The 14,686-nt window shown below is 42.2% G+C and overlaps 1 protein-coding gene across 1 annotated transcript; it reads right to left on the bottom strand.

Annotated features, from left to right (window-relative positions):
• Positions 1 to 8,519: 8,519 nt before the first annotated feature.
• On the bottom strand, positions 8,520 to 10,625 carry MAP1LC3C (microtubule associated protein 1 light chain 3 gamma). The gene is made up of 4 exons (XM_064648698.1): positions 10,428 to 10,625; positions 10,277 to 10,332; positions 10,041 to 10,147; positions 8,520 to 9,063 (listed from the first exon to the last, which is right to left on the bottom strand). The coding sequence occupies exons 1-4, from the start codon at positions 10,483 to 10,485 to the stop codon at positions 8,853 to 8,855; spliced, it is 432 nt and encodes a 143-aa protein (XP_064504768.1). The 5' UTR covers positions 10,486 to 10,625; the 3' UTR covers positions 8,520 to 8,852.
• Between the last annotated feature and the right edge of the window lie 4,061 nt (positions 10,626 to 14,686).

The following is a 14,686-nucleotide window of genomic DNA, read 5'->3' as shown; positions in this document are numbered from 1 at the left end:
AATTAGGAAGATATACACATACAGCCTGAAAGATTCAGTTTGCAGCATGACTGTCTTTTTCAACTTGACTGTAACATCCTCCAAAGAGTTTACCACCAGTAACCTACAAAGCTTCACAGTCCATGCATAGACAAGTTATGTTGTACTCTTGCTCTTCTAACATACTGAAGGCAGCTTTGATTTAGTGCTTTCTTACTTCATTAACATTCTGATGAGGTTCATAGATAAATCCACTAATGGGCAGAGTAATTCTCAAAACAATTTTTTGGTGTGATTCTACAAAATTGGCTCTTTTCTTGGTGCTGTGGCTTTTCCTAGTTTGCATTTGCCAAAGTGCTTTCAAAGAAAACTATTCAAACCTTCCCTAAAACTGCAATTCAAGCTTTGGCTCTAGTTACATAGAAAAGATGTAGCAGGACACAGGTTCTGTATCTCCATATAAATACAAGGAGAATTAAGAGGTAATTACTTATTAAAGAAGTATTTGATTTAGCTACCAAACAGTGAACTGTGGCATAAAGAAAGTAGTTATCAAAAAGTACTCAGGATGTACAGTTTTTGTTGCACACACACATTTTGGGATGGATTTTCCTGTGGCTGTGTTTCAACCATTCATTCTCATTCTCCTGTGTCCCACCTCATGACAAGTGTTGCAGTATATCTGGAGTGCAGTCTCGAGGCACTTTTGATATCAAGAGCCTTGCTCCATAGCTCTGTATAACTTTCTTGACATTTTCTCCCTTTGTTTCAGAAACTGTACTTCTGGCTATTCCCTTCCTCACTGGAGACTGTGTTTCAGCAGTATGTATAGTGTGTGCATGTGTAGGTTTTGGGTGTTTCATAAATGAAGTGCTTTGGAAAGAGTTGTGAAAAGGCCATGGGAGCTTACCTCTAGAATATCCTTCCAGAGTTTTTCCTGACTCACCAAATGAGTTAGTCATCTCATCACTCAATAGGTAAGTTGGACAGGAAATGCAGGAAGTCAGGACTAACTTGAAGACAGGCTTATTCCTCTAAATGAGAACCCAAACAGCTTTGTGTGAGTACTAAGTCAGAATCCTAAAGCCACTACTGTTTCAGAACAGCTCTGAAAAAGGCATCAGCCTACAGAAACTCTGCTGATTTCTTTACAGCACTTTTGGAGAGACCAAGTACATCTTTTCTAACTGCTCACATCCTTCAGTTTCTTATTTCTTGTTCTCTTTGATGAAATTATATGTAGGGTGTCCACTCTTCAAATTACTGTTGGCCAGATATGGATCTTACATATACAAAAGTATTAGGAATTATAGTTTTCTTTTCTCCATGTGTTGGCAAACTGCTCCCTGCACCTCCATGCTCTTTTTTGCAATGTGACATATAGGTGCTCCACTATAGTTTGTTATGCAGTACTGCTGTTAACAAATCATTCACTAGTTAAAGATCATAAAACACAGCCCAACTGAAAGTCTGTGGATCTCATTTATATGTAACCAAAAAACATCCAAACCCCCCACAAAACTCAAAACTTCCTATGCTAAGAATTAGCAGAAAGCTCCACCTCATTTTAAAATGAGGAGATGTCTTAAAATAGAATAATCCCCGTTTTGACTTTTCAGTGTTGCTGGCGTGGCTGTTCCCATACATATTGCAATTTTTTATGACAGTGTGACAGTGTAACTTTATAGTCAACAAGCATTTTCTTTAATTCATCTTTTCCCTCTTATAAATATAAGTTGAGATTTGGATTTTCCCTCCTGACAAACCAGCTTAACTAAAACTAATTTGATGGGAAAAAAATACAGTAGTTTGAATCAGGAAACAAGATACTTGGCAAAACCATATTCTGAAGAAAAACTTTCCAGAAACTTAAACATAAAATCTTTCATGTCTGCTACAGTGCTTGACCTTTCCTTCTTCTCTCCACCTCCTGTGGATAAGTGCTTCCTCCCATGAATTGTAACATGGTAGCTTTAGCTCTGCAGCTTTTATGTCTCCAGGCAGTAATTTCAGTCCCTGCTCCAGCTTCTACTGGAATTGCTTCATTTACTTTATGAGGTTTTGCCTAAATTTTCCACTAGTAAAACTGAAGCCTCTCACAGATCTTGCAGTTGGATTGTTTATTTTCAGAAAGGGAAGGTGGGTTGCGGGTGGTTTTGGGGAGCTGGGTTTAAGCCCCTTAGCCACACACCTCTGCTTTCACTCTGGGCTTTACCTACAAAGGCCCTAGCTTCTAGGGCAGAAAGTTAAAGAAAGCTTCAGCAGAAAGTTAATTTTCTGTGCTGGGTCCGGGGAGGTTGGAGCTACTGGGAGTGCACAGTGTGGAGTTTGTGGCTCAGCCTCTTCAGGGAGAAAAAGTAGTCATCGCAGGGTCTCCCCAGTTCTTCACCCACTGAGTTATAAGGATGCTCCTCTGTGAAGCACATGACAGTAATCTTGCTCCACACTTGCCAAATGAGCCAGCTGCCTTGGATGTCAGAAACAAAGGAAACCTTCCTTTAAGGTCCTGACACAGACTAGCCTGCAGACCCATACAATCTTCAAGATCTATCTAAACCAGCAGCAGTTCCCCCCCATCAGTTTCTTGAGACAGCCCTCCTCTGCACCAACCCATTTCTAGAGATTGTCACCTCTCACCAGCCTGCCTCTGGATAAGCTCATGTGAGGCATCCTCCTTTCATGGCAGAATCATCTGGATGAGCTGGGCATGAAATTAAGCTGCTACATTAACCTACCTTGTACCTGTAGCAAAAAGAGTTCACACTGATGAGCGTGAGGCAAGGCTAGAACACACAGCTATTCTTCAGCTGATTCAAGAAACTTTGTCTTAACAAAACTCATTGGAAGAGGGGAGCTACCCAAATAGCAGTAACAGCCTTGTCCATCCCATTTAAACTGCTGCTTCAGACCCGGCAGAGGCTTAAAAGGCTGAGAGTGACCGAATCATAGCCAAATTTTGTGGGTCCAACATAGGTTGAATTACAATAGCAGAACAGCTATGAAAATTCTCATACAAATTTGTTACATGGCAACTAAGAGCATATTATTTATAGTTTTCAGCAATCTTGGAACTTGTATGGAGGTTCTGCAAACACAGAAGGTCTGGTCCCTTTCCAAAAAACAGAATGGGAACAAAAGTCACTGAGCATGAGTATGGCTAGGAAGAGCTGAGGGTTAAACCAAATCCAGCTGCCTCCTAGGAAAACGCAGCATTTCTCCTGAGGCCTCTCTTGACAGTTTTGACAGGTTTATAACAGAGCCAGTAGAGTTTTGCATAGAAAAATTATCTTCATAACCTCTGCAATGCTTGGGTTACCCTGACAGTCTAGACAGCACAGATGTGTCTGCACTAAGCTAGTGATACTGCCCTCACCTGCAGCACAGCAGCTGTTTTTTCTATTGATGGCTCTTACTTTGTTGATGACTAATGCATCAAGCTGCTGGAAAGTAAGTTACTCTTCCTCAGCCAGTCAGTATTCAAATATGCAGCTCACATCGCTATCCGACTTATAATTTTTGACCACAGATGCAGCATTTTAGGGAAGAAGGGTCAGACAGAGACCATACTCATATCCATCACTTCACATTATGTTTTTAAGTTCTCAGAGTAAGGGCCAAGTTGCCTTGTGAAGTAGTGCCAGTGCTAAGAATAGAATTTCTTTACTCACCATGTCTTCCTTTCAGCACCCTCCTGTGTGTTTTTTTTCCATTGACAGAGTTCACTTTTTATTCAGGAAAAGGCTGTATCCACCCTCCATCTGTGAGCATGCGTGTGCGTGTTTTCCTTCTCATAACTTCTCTTCGTGAGATAATGGGTCTAATAGTTGCCTTAGTGAGGTCACACTGAAGCTCAGGCTTTCCAGGCAGTCACAAGCAGGCTCATGAAGTGCATGGCTGCAGCTGCTTCGGGTGGAAACAGTTATATGTATGCTTAACCCCCTGGCTCACTCTATCCCCTCTCCTCACCCACTGGTTAGATGACCTAAAGATTTCCCTACAAATCAATGTGGCAAACAAGACAGGTTCTGTTCTTGAGAACGAGACATAAATTTTTAGGGACATTCTTGGTCAACAGCAGATGAAGCTGGTTCTTTTTGCCATCAAGGACCATGTAATCAACAGCTCTTCTGACATCAGAGACGTTTGGGCTGAAGGTCTGATTAAGATCCAGACCATGCTGTTATACACAGAAAGAAACTGAAGCCAGAGTCTTGAAATACTTGCAAACATAAACATCATACACCAAGCCCACCCTGCAACAAATCATGAGCAGCCTCATAAAGGTCCTTTACAGTCCCTGATGGACATGATGTAAGTGCTGAGCAACCCAAGCAGCCCCTCCTCAGTCCCTACTTGCCTGCTCTGGAAGCTCTACATGCACCCAGCTGGGCACACTCCAACCCTCCTGAGGGTCTGCCACTGCAGGGAAGGGGACAGTGATGCTTTTCAAACTGTGGCATCAAGACTTGCTTTATGTTCTTCAAAACTTGCATGGACTGCACTGCTACAATTTTGTGTAAGAACATTACAGTCACAAGAGAGGCATCACATTAAAAGCAACAGAAAGAAAGTGATGTGATCGTGACTTTCTGGGGAGGAACGTTAAGGGCATTAGCTACCTTCATTACAATTATATTCATGTTCTTCTAAAGTAGGGTCAGACTGATATTTATTATAGGACTCAACCACTTTTGCATGTTGTAGACTATATAGAAACAGTAGTAGCCAACTAAGATGCAATCTAAAAACATCAGGGGAGAAAAGTGGGTAGAGCTAGTTATTTCAAAGTGTCCTAGGAAAGCTAAATAAACTAAACACATACCCACAGGCATGTGGTTTTGGTTGCCTTTTTTTTTTTTTTTTAAATAGAGTGATTCAAAACTATGCTATATTAAGATTTATCTAGAAAGCTTTCTGGAACGGTGATCCTTGAGGGAAGCATGTGTGCCATTACAAGTTTTGTTTATAGGTTGCACTGTAACATACATGAAATTGCATTTCTCAGTCAACTTCAGGGATCCCCCAGAGGTTTTTTCATAGAAACCATCCCTCTCTTCCCCCCTACTTCATATTCCCTAAGTCAGAATGCTGTTTTTTAAAAAACATTTTTCTCATGCTTAGGTCATTTTGTTTTCCCCTCTATAGTTTCTCCACAGGCTTTCTTGAAAGAGGAATAGAGTAGGGTAATTTGATGCTGAAGGTTATATTTTGTCCTATCATTTCATTCTACCCTTTTAATTTACTGTATCTTACACAAACAAAGGAACTCCTTTGCAGAGGAGGATACAGTCTGTCACTTAAGTGTGTTTAACCATGTATCTTTTCAAAATATTTTTATCCTGAAACTACCACCATCTGGAAATAGTTAGCATGGGAAAACAATAAAAAGTCCATCTAAATTCACAAGAGTTGTTGCCTGCAATACTTCAAAAAGAAGATTAGTATCCCCATTCATTTATTGATTCTACCAACACATAATGTTAAGTCATTTTTAAATCCAAACAGTTTGGAAAGCTCCTAAGTTGTTGCTTATGTGCTAAAGCCCAAGCTGAGGTTATGATGTTTGCCTTGCAGCAACAAATGCCAATTTGCACTCCATAAAGCATTGTACACAAGTTGTACTGTGACTGTAGATGGCCATAGGACATCTAAGGAAAATACAGATAGCTGAATCTCTCACCTTAGCAGGCAAAGGAAAAAAGCACACTGCTTTCTACTCACTTGAAATTCAAATGCATTGGTAAGACTCTTTTTTTTTTGACCAGGAGAGCTTATGGGTCTTCTTTTTGTTGTTTTTAAATGGTACTGTGTTCTTCTCCAGTTGCCCTTAAGAGCATTCAGAGCGCACACAGCCTAGAGCATGTACCTCAGGAGTGACATTTGTTCAGGTCTTGAAAATGATCCTGTTCCCAGAGCAGTCACTGTGAAGGCATACATTAGACATGAATGGCACATTTCATTAAAAAAGCATTTTTAGCACAGCAAGGTTGTAGCCTCAGATTTCAGATGTTTTTGTATTTCCCTCTTAACTTCAGCAGCGTCAGTGGTTTCTGACATGAGAACTTCTTTAGTACCTTGGTAACATTGTAAGAAAACAGAGTTTAATGATTTTTCTTTATGATTCCACTTGGCAATAATAAATTCACAACTCTGCCAGTACTGTATTTTACACAATACTCGAACTTCTATCTCAACTGGAAGGGCAGTTTCAGCCCTCATACCACACTTACTTTCAGTGTCCTTTGAGTTTGATTGGTTTTATATTTGAAATCAGGGCAGAGTGCTTAGTCTCACAAGGGGCTCAGTGCCCAACCTAACAAGTTACTTTAGCAGACCATGTACTGGCTTAGAAGCCAGAGCACTGAGCACCTTCCAGGATTTAGCTGGTAGTCTGTGGAAGAAACAAAGGTATCCTCAGAATGTTTTCTTTCCTCTGGTGGATATCTTTTCTATTAATGAATACAAGTACATATAATAACTCAGAAATAAAGATACTTTTAAAAACAAATGGCATCTCTGCCTTCTCTTTTTACATTAGGGGTACATTGGGTTATAAAATTTGTTTACTGTGGTATTGTGTCCTTTATTGCAAAAACATGTACCTGTCTCTTATCAGTAGGTATTTGCTCAAGCAAACATTAGCTCTTCAAACAGCAGCTACATTGAAGTAGTGCAGTTATCTCAGCTGCACGTCAATCAGAGCAAAGCTTTTGTTTGCTTCTTTTCTAATTCTTGTTCCTTGTACTTCAAGAGAGAATAGGCTGAATTCAAAGCTTCTAAGCACACCAAAGCAACTTCACAAGCAGGAAAAAGAATTATTTGGGCACATAAGTCCTAATTTATTATTTTAAGACTTTGTAAAAACTGTCTTTGATGGTTAATACCCTACTTGCTTCAACATCTGGTAGAAGGGCAAGTCTATTACTATTACCCAGTGATGAAGCTTTCCCAGTTCACGGGACTTCTCTCTAGGTTCAGCAGGCCAGTTTAAACAGGTTTATAATGATGCTCTTTACCTTCTTTACCTCTAACTGACCTTCTCCTTGTGTAACTTTTTTGGCTGGATCTGACTCAACCTGTAGGCACCATAGCCTAATGTCAACAAGTGCTGCAGGGATCAACACTTACACCTTAGCCACTGCATTACAAACCAAAGAAAGCTGGCTGTCAGACAAAACTGCTCCAGCCAAGAATCTGTAGTCCTTCTCTCTTCATGTACCAAGTACCACACAAGACAGGAAGACAGAGGAGCCAATGAAGCAAAATATAGCCCACCTCTAGACTGGCAAGAGAGCTTGAACACAGCAAGACTCCCCTTGCTCTCCCCACCCCAAGGTTCCCACAGCTGTTCAACATTGCTGTGTGGGGCTCCTGCCAAACAGGTGTCTCTGCCTCCCTGAGGGCTGGTAACAAATGACTATTTGAGTTCAATTTGTGCAATGGAAACTGTTTCCATGACAAGCATAAGTGAAATATATGCAAGCAACTGGTTCTGGGATCCCAAAGCCCACATGTTTTCATAACCTATACTGACATAGCCTTAGCCTTTCCACAGAGTCGGTCAGTTCAATGATTTCTTTGTTCCTCAGCTCATGAAACATGAGTTGGCAACCACCACCTTCACTAAGGCAGGTCCTCCTCTAAATCCCCTGGTTTGGAGGCTCAAACCTAGGTCTGCTCAGAGCTTCAAGTTCAAGAGATTATTAATGCAAGAGAACAACTGCAAAAAGCTTACACATACATTCCTTCCTTATGCATAATTTAAATACTGTCAACACTTCTTTCTTTGCAGTCTAGTAATTCCTATATTAATCATTCTGCAAATCAGTTTAGTACTGAACAGAAGAATTGCATCATATTGTAGCAATTTGACCAATCCTAAACTAAAGCTGCCAGAGGTTGAGTAATTAACCACACACTGTGATAGATTTTTAAATTACCTGGTGTTTTATGTTGATCATGCACGATCAGAGCACTTCCAGCTTTGCAATACATTCCTCACGTGTGAGAGGACCAGGAAAGACAGCTTGAGAAATACTTCGGACTAAGACTCATGTCAAGTGTTTCTTTAACACATGTTTAGGAACCAAGTCTGTACATTAAATGAATCAGCATCTTAGTATATGACATTTGACATTTTCTAGAGACACTGGAATATCTCTTAAGCACAAGGTGCATTACTCAACTCTACCCATCTGTGAAAGACGGCTCACTGAAGTCCCTTGGGTACCTGACTAGAAGGTGTCTGTAGGGGATGGTAGTAGTTTATCCAGGTGTTAAACTTAATACTGCTCTGGCACTAATAGTCCTGCTTAATCTCACAGCTCAGATACGCAGCTTAATAAACCATTTATAGGTATGGTTTTGCTTGTGGGTGACACGACTTAAGCTTTGACACTCCATTCAAAAATTCAGAGTAGCTATGCAAGCAGTGCTTCATTTAAAATGCACTGAACTCAAATTCCCAGAATTATTATAAGACCTTCTTCTAGACAGACTTTAACAGTCTTTCCCCAGATTAAAACTAATATGCAACTCAATACTTAAAAAACTTCTTTATTTTACTCTTAGACTTGGCTTCCAGGACACCTTAAAAATTAGTTACACAACAAAGATTGATATTGCAAAAAAGTGGAGGTGCAGTTCAAAAAAAAAAAAAACCCCACAGTGTCTTGAAATATAAAAATATATATCCAAATTATTACGTAAGAAGAGTGTACCACTTTTTCCGCCTTAAGCTGGTCCTGCCAGCTTTTGGGTCATAACTCCTCACTACAAAGCTCAAGAGCTCACAGTGGAAGGAGCATCTCCAAGGTTCATGTCACAGGCATGATTCATAGCAAACTGCTTTACTGCAGCACATGGACCCAACCTTAAGTTTTCTGAAAGCATTCCATAGTTTTCCCTTGAGCAGCGGTCAAAAAGCATCCAAACATCTCCTGGGAAGCATAGGTCATATATACAAAGCCATCTTCATCTTTGTAGTCCCTGTACACTTCTGCCATTGTCAAAGACATACTGGCCAGGCTTTTGTTGTTCACCAGCAGGTAGAAAGCTTGTGTAGCAGTTAGAGCCATCCTGCTTCTAATTGAAAAAGGGAGGAGAAGTAAAAGAATAAGCATTAGCAAATGTATTATGGTTTCAACTTCAGTCTATGAAATACATTAAGCAAAGCAGTTTGCATGAACTATATACAAGAAATTCTGCATAAAGTCATTTTGTGGTTTAATGTCTCCATCAGCAGGAAGTTAACTATGTTTGGAAGCCGAAAGGCTTATGCTCTGGGGAGAGGCTTACATGTTAAGACTATGAGTGCTACTGAGCATGGGCTTTGAGTTCACAGTTACCAGGGAAAAGCTCAAGTAGAACCTAAAAGCTTCTGCAGTACAGATTTTGTAAAGGATTCCAACAGCAGTCTGTTACACTTACTATAAGGTCTACCTTCAAAAGAAGAGTCCTTGTCAGACACATTACATACAAGGCTCAGGATCTAAATTGTCCAAGAGCCAAAAGCATCTTTTACAGAAATTATAATCTAGAAAGGTCTTTTCCTATACTTTAAGAAATGTGCTGGAAAGCACACAGCCTTCATACACTTTGTCAGAAAATAACAATATTTTGGGAGACTTCTTCCCTGTAACATTTCATTAAAATCAATTTAGAAGCACATTTCATACCACTCACACGTAGGAGTGCTTTGAACTTGAGCACATTCAGCTAGATGTAGCAAGAGAGCAAGGCAGTGGCAGTCATAAGCAGAAGAAAATCACAGATCCCCAGTACAAGTCCATCAAGCAGGAAGAAAGCAGAACAGGAGTCTTTATGCACTACAGTTAGTGAGAAGACAGAAGACTTTAGGATTCAAAAAAAGCATAGACCCCATTTTTTCCCCAAATGCACCTGTGAAAACAACTGTTCATTTTCTTTGAAAAGCTGCAAGAAAGGGAAGCCATTACATTATTAACACCTGTATCCTGCTCCCTACCAAGGCAAGCAAGATGTCCCAGCACAGCGCCAAGAAACACCTGGCTGGAGAGCAGCAGCCAGCCCCAGCTACCCACCTGATGATGGTTATGAACTGTGTCATGGTCAGCTCCTCGGGAACCAGAAACTTGGTTTTGTCCAGGAGAGGAAGGTATTTCTCTTTATGGTATCGCTCAACAATTACCTGTTTTAATTAGAGCCATAGTCAGCAAAACCTAAAACGTCCCCTCCCCTCCCACATTTTAGAGAGAGGTTCCCAACGCTACTTTTTAGAATGTTGGCAAAAACCTCCGAAAACAAAATAGAGATTTACCGGGATTTTCGTTGGGAACTTCGCCCGGATTCCTGCTACTTCTTCCAGACGGGTGGCTGTGCGGGAGGGGAGAGGAAAAGAGAGGAGAGTTACGCGTGGGCGCGGCCCCTCCGCCCCCGCTCAGCCCTTCCGCACCCCTCACCGCCCCTACCGAAACTCTTCCTCAGCTTGAAGGGCCGGGCTGCCATGGCCCCGGGCGCCGCCTGCATCCTCCCTTTCCTTCCTCCCTCCCGCTGTGACTCCCAATACTCCTGCGGCCACCGCCGCCCCGCGCCTCTTATGGGGCCGGGGCCGCCCCGCCCCGCCCCGGCGGCCGCACCCGGGGCTGCGGGCAGGGCCCGCCCCTCTCGGCCCCGGGGATGCGGGGCGGCCCTGAGTGGCGGCCGTGCCTCCCGCTTCCCGCCTTCTTCCCTCGGCCGCCTTCCTATCCCTCGCCCGACCGTCAGCTGGGCGCGCAGGGAATGTGGAACGTGCCGACGGTGAGCCCGACTCTCCCGTCTGCCCCACGGCGTCCCTTCCGTGCGCTGCTTTGTGTGATGTAAATTATCCAAACTGCGAGATATTTTGCGTACAAGGCAATGTAATACTTTGTGAGAGGTCTTTGACTACCCTGCAGGGTGGTTGGAGGGTGAAGCTTAAGGCTGGACTTCCCCCATCTGTCTTCCCTTTCCATATGGCCAGGCTTCTTCATACCTACAAACTGCTCTTGAACTATTTGGTAAAAAAAAACCCGGCAAAACCGACAACAACAACAAAAACCAACCACACCCTTTCCTCTCCCCCACCAAAAAAAAAACCCAACCAAAAACACCATGTCGTTTTTCATCTCAGGCTACCAGATTGCTTATTTTCTGAATGACTTGGAGAGCTAAGTTTTAACTCTCTTTGTCTCTTAAGACATGGTTGTCATTTTAAGGGTTTCCAAGCAGACTTCAGGTCCATCTATTTCCTAAATACAATGAGACAAATTCCTTGCCTTTTGGATTGCTTGTTCACTTGCTTTTACTTCAGCTGTCAAGATGGTTTTGCAGCCAAATGTAGCTCAGCAAGGACTAAAGTTAACTCCAGCCTAGTTGTAGTTTGTATAAATCATCTCCGTGTGCATCTGGAACTGATCCCCATTACTCATTTGCTTCGCTTATCCCTTTAAAATACAGGCATTTTCATTTTATTTGATCTATCATTTTGCTCACTATTTATTTGGTGTGGCACTTAGGGACATGGTTTGGTGGTGGACTTGGCAGTGCTGGGTTAATGGATGGCCTCAGTGATCTTAGAGTCTTTTCCAACCTAAATGATTCTATGATTCTACCAGGCTAAGGGCAACTGCAAGTTGCCAGGTTTATGAGTTACAGTTTATGAGTTATGGGTTTGGCTGCTTTTTCAAGGCAAAGTCAATGACTGTCACCTAAGATAATTTTGAAAAGGAACATCTATTAAAGTGAGTGTGCACTATGTATGCATATGTCATGATTTTCAACCAGCCTGTGCAGAAGAGAGTTTTCAGCAGCTGAAATTGTAATGCTGCTCAGCTGCCCTTTTCTCTCAATCTGGAAGTGATGAGCTTTAGCCACAGCACAAGCTCCCCCACGTGGCACCACAAATTTTAATGGGCAGAGAAGATGCTTTGTTTTGAGGGATTCATGAGCAAGAGCTCTGAACTTTGAGAAAGGATTTGAGTCTATGCTGAAATGGTTTGGATACAGCTCGTCCTTATGAGTAGACCTCTGCATCAGGGCGGGTAAGCCCAGGAGTTTGCTTACGTAGCTGGGTCTAGCTTAAGCTCTTTTGAGTAGAGATGAGGTGACAGACTGGGGAAGCATGAGTGAAGGAGTATGTGTGCCACAGAACTGACATCATGCCATAACTCAGTATGGTGAGACGTATTTAAGAAGATGAAGGAACAGAAGAATAACTTGAAGGGTAAAGAAACAGAATGGACAGCACAGGAACAAAGCCTGCAGAAGGATGTGTGGAGATCACAGTGTGTTTTCTTTGGAGTGGTCAACTGTGGTGCTTTCCAAAGCTGTTCACAAAGTGGACTGGTTCTTCCACACGCTCCTGCTGGTTTCTGCCCAGTAGATCCAGTAGAAAGATCTGTGATCCACTGTGTGTATAGGAGAGGGAACATGCTACAGTAGTGCTCTGCTTTCTGTGTCACCTCTCACTGCAGACAAAGTACAAAAGCATGGCTCCATACAAGTATCAGGACCCCTGCTCTCAGGGAGAGGTGGTTTCTTTTCATAATCATAAGCTCCTATAGCAGCTTCTAGAGAGAAAAGTGAATACCTAATAAGAGGATGAGGCAAAGAAGATGAATTTCCAGCCTGGCAATCAGCTGCAGAACTAATGTCTGTGAGAGCTAAGAGTGAGCACAAACCATGGCTTTAGTGAGCATATGCTAACTAATAATGTAAATGTGTTACCTTTTCTGGAGGCAGAGAGATTGGGATGTCTAACGTGTGTCTGTATAGCACCTGCACTTGCTCCTGAGTTTCAGACCTAAATGCGGAATTTATTCTTTCTTCTTTCCTTTCCCTTGGAAGTTTTTCTCACATGCACATAATTAATGAACTGATAGAGCAGTTTTGTGTAGAGAATGGAGTACTTAGAGCACCGTACAGAAATGGAAATGGAAGGAACAAAGTGAATTGTTAGTCTGTTTCTACCTGCTTGAATGTCCAAAGCCAACACTTATAGGCATCCTGTAAGTCCCTGAATATTAAAGTACAAACCCAGAATTGCATATCTTATCTAGTCCAGTTTCACTGCCACATTCATAGCCTCTTCTGAAGTCCCAGGTTGGCAGCTGGGTAACTGAATTCTCACATATATCCATTGTCTCTGTATTGAAGTGATCTGTTCTGCAAGTGCTCTCCAACACTCAGATGTGTCCCAGGGACATAATGACATACTCAAAGGCAGGCATCTACTTTTTGCAAGTGTTGAGAGACTAATAGCGCTGCTTTCTGGTGGATCTGTGAGCTACTGTGGAGATGAGGATCAAGAGCTGCCTACATTAACCAAACAACCAAGGTAGTTTGATCAGGGCTTTCAAGTAGTATGTGTGAGTGCTATGAGGCTGGCCAAGCTTTTTCCTGCTGTAGGAAGCATACAGCTAAAATCTGGTAACTGCACTGCATTCTACCTTCAGAAGCCTCGCCAATGCTCTCTGATGCTCCTATGCCATCATGAGTAAAAGCCCTGTAAGTAGTCCTGAGCATGGATTAAAACAAACCACCTGGCTGCCTGCCTCTCCTTATGGTTGGGGGGTGCCTCCCCTGCAGGCACAGCTTGTGCCAGTCCCCAAAAGCTGATCCCTTGCTTGGTTAATGCGCAGACCAGTGGCCAAGGACAGGCAAGGAGGCAGTGCCCTGCCACTCTGCCACCAGAGCAGTAACATCCAGGACTTCGGTAAGGTGAGGGCAGTGATGTTTTAAATAGCCAAAGCTTTCTTGCCAGAGCTCAGGAAGCAGGGCTCCCAGCCTGAAGGTGAATTGAAGCTTGTTAGTCTGTACTGCCAAGTAGCTGAACAGTGCAACACCTAATGAAGGCAAACCCAAGGGTCAGACTTAGTCAGAAAAACTCAATAAACGTAAAAATCTGGATGGCATTAGAAGTGATTCATGTTCCAGTGGAAGAGATTTGCTCCACTGTTACACAGTGAAAGGCACTCTAGTATGGCATGAACTGAGATTAGCTTTTTTCTTTAAGTCAGTATGCAAGTGCTACTGAGTTAATCCAAGTATAGCAAAACTTGGATGACAGATGGGGCTTTGCTCTGGCTATAAATTCCATCCAGCTTTAATAATCTTGAACACAAGTGGATATGTAAGAGAGGCAGAGGGATTAAGTATAGAAAGCAGAAAACAGTTATCTATAGACTAACAATTTAAATATGAATGATACAGTGCTAGAGGGACTGAGATTTATTTATTTAAGCAGCCTAACTAAATAGAAAGAGAAATTTCAGCATGATGTTCTAGGGAAAAAATGTGATGGCAGAATGAAGGCTTATTTTATGCACTGTGAAAGCCTGTGAAGTTCTACAGTATTATGCATAGTTACATTAAATACATGGTTTCACAGGGGTTGTCTGTAAGTAAAAATAGTCAAGAAGAGTTTGATGAGCCCTCAAGCAGTCTGGCTCAGCCAGCCAACTTAATGGGCTTTAAAAGGGCTGTCCTGAATATTTGCACGCTCCCTCAAAATGGGTAGTTACAGATAGGGAATCCTTTGCTTCCTTCTTTCCTTCTGCAACTCTGAGTCTGTCTATATCTCCTCCTGTGCAAGAGCAAACCCACTCTTGTGGATAAGTCTCAAGTAATTGTGTGCCAGTAACTAAATTTCTGAATTCATAAGTCTTTATACCAAAAGGCTAGCTGGAGTACTGTTATGTTTAAGGGGATG

Source organism: Pseudopipra pipra, chromosome 3 (genome assembly GCF_036250125.1).
Source record: "Pseudopipra pipra isolate bDixPip1 chromosome 3, bDixPip1.hap1, whole genome shotgun sequence".
NCBI lineage: Eukaryota > Metazoa > Chordata > Aves > Passeriformes > Pipridae > Pseudopipra > Pseudopipra pipra.
This window is presented reverse-complemented; position numbering and strand designations above follow the sequence as displayed.

Bases quoted from the DNA above. Each gene is read 5' to 3' on its own strand.
- MAP1LC3C (XM_064648698.1), bottom strand. From the start codon at position 10,485: ATGCAGGCGGCGCCCGGGGCCATGGCAGCCCGGCCCTTCAAGCTGAGG. The intron at 10,333-10,427 runs GTAGGGGCGGTG...CCTCCCGCACAG, and splicing joins CAAGCTGAGGAAGAGTTTCG to CCACCCGTCTGGAAGAAGTA. The intron at 9,064-10,040 runs GTGGGTAGCTGG...TTTTTCAATTAG, and splicing joins CAGTTCATAACCATCATCAG to AAGCAGGATGGCTCTAACTG.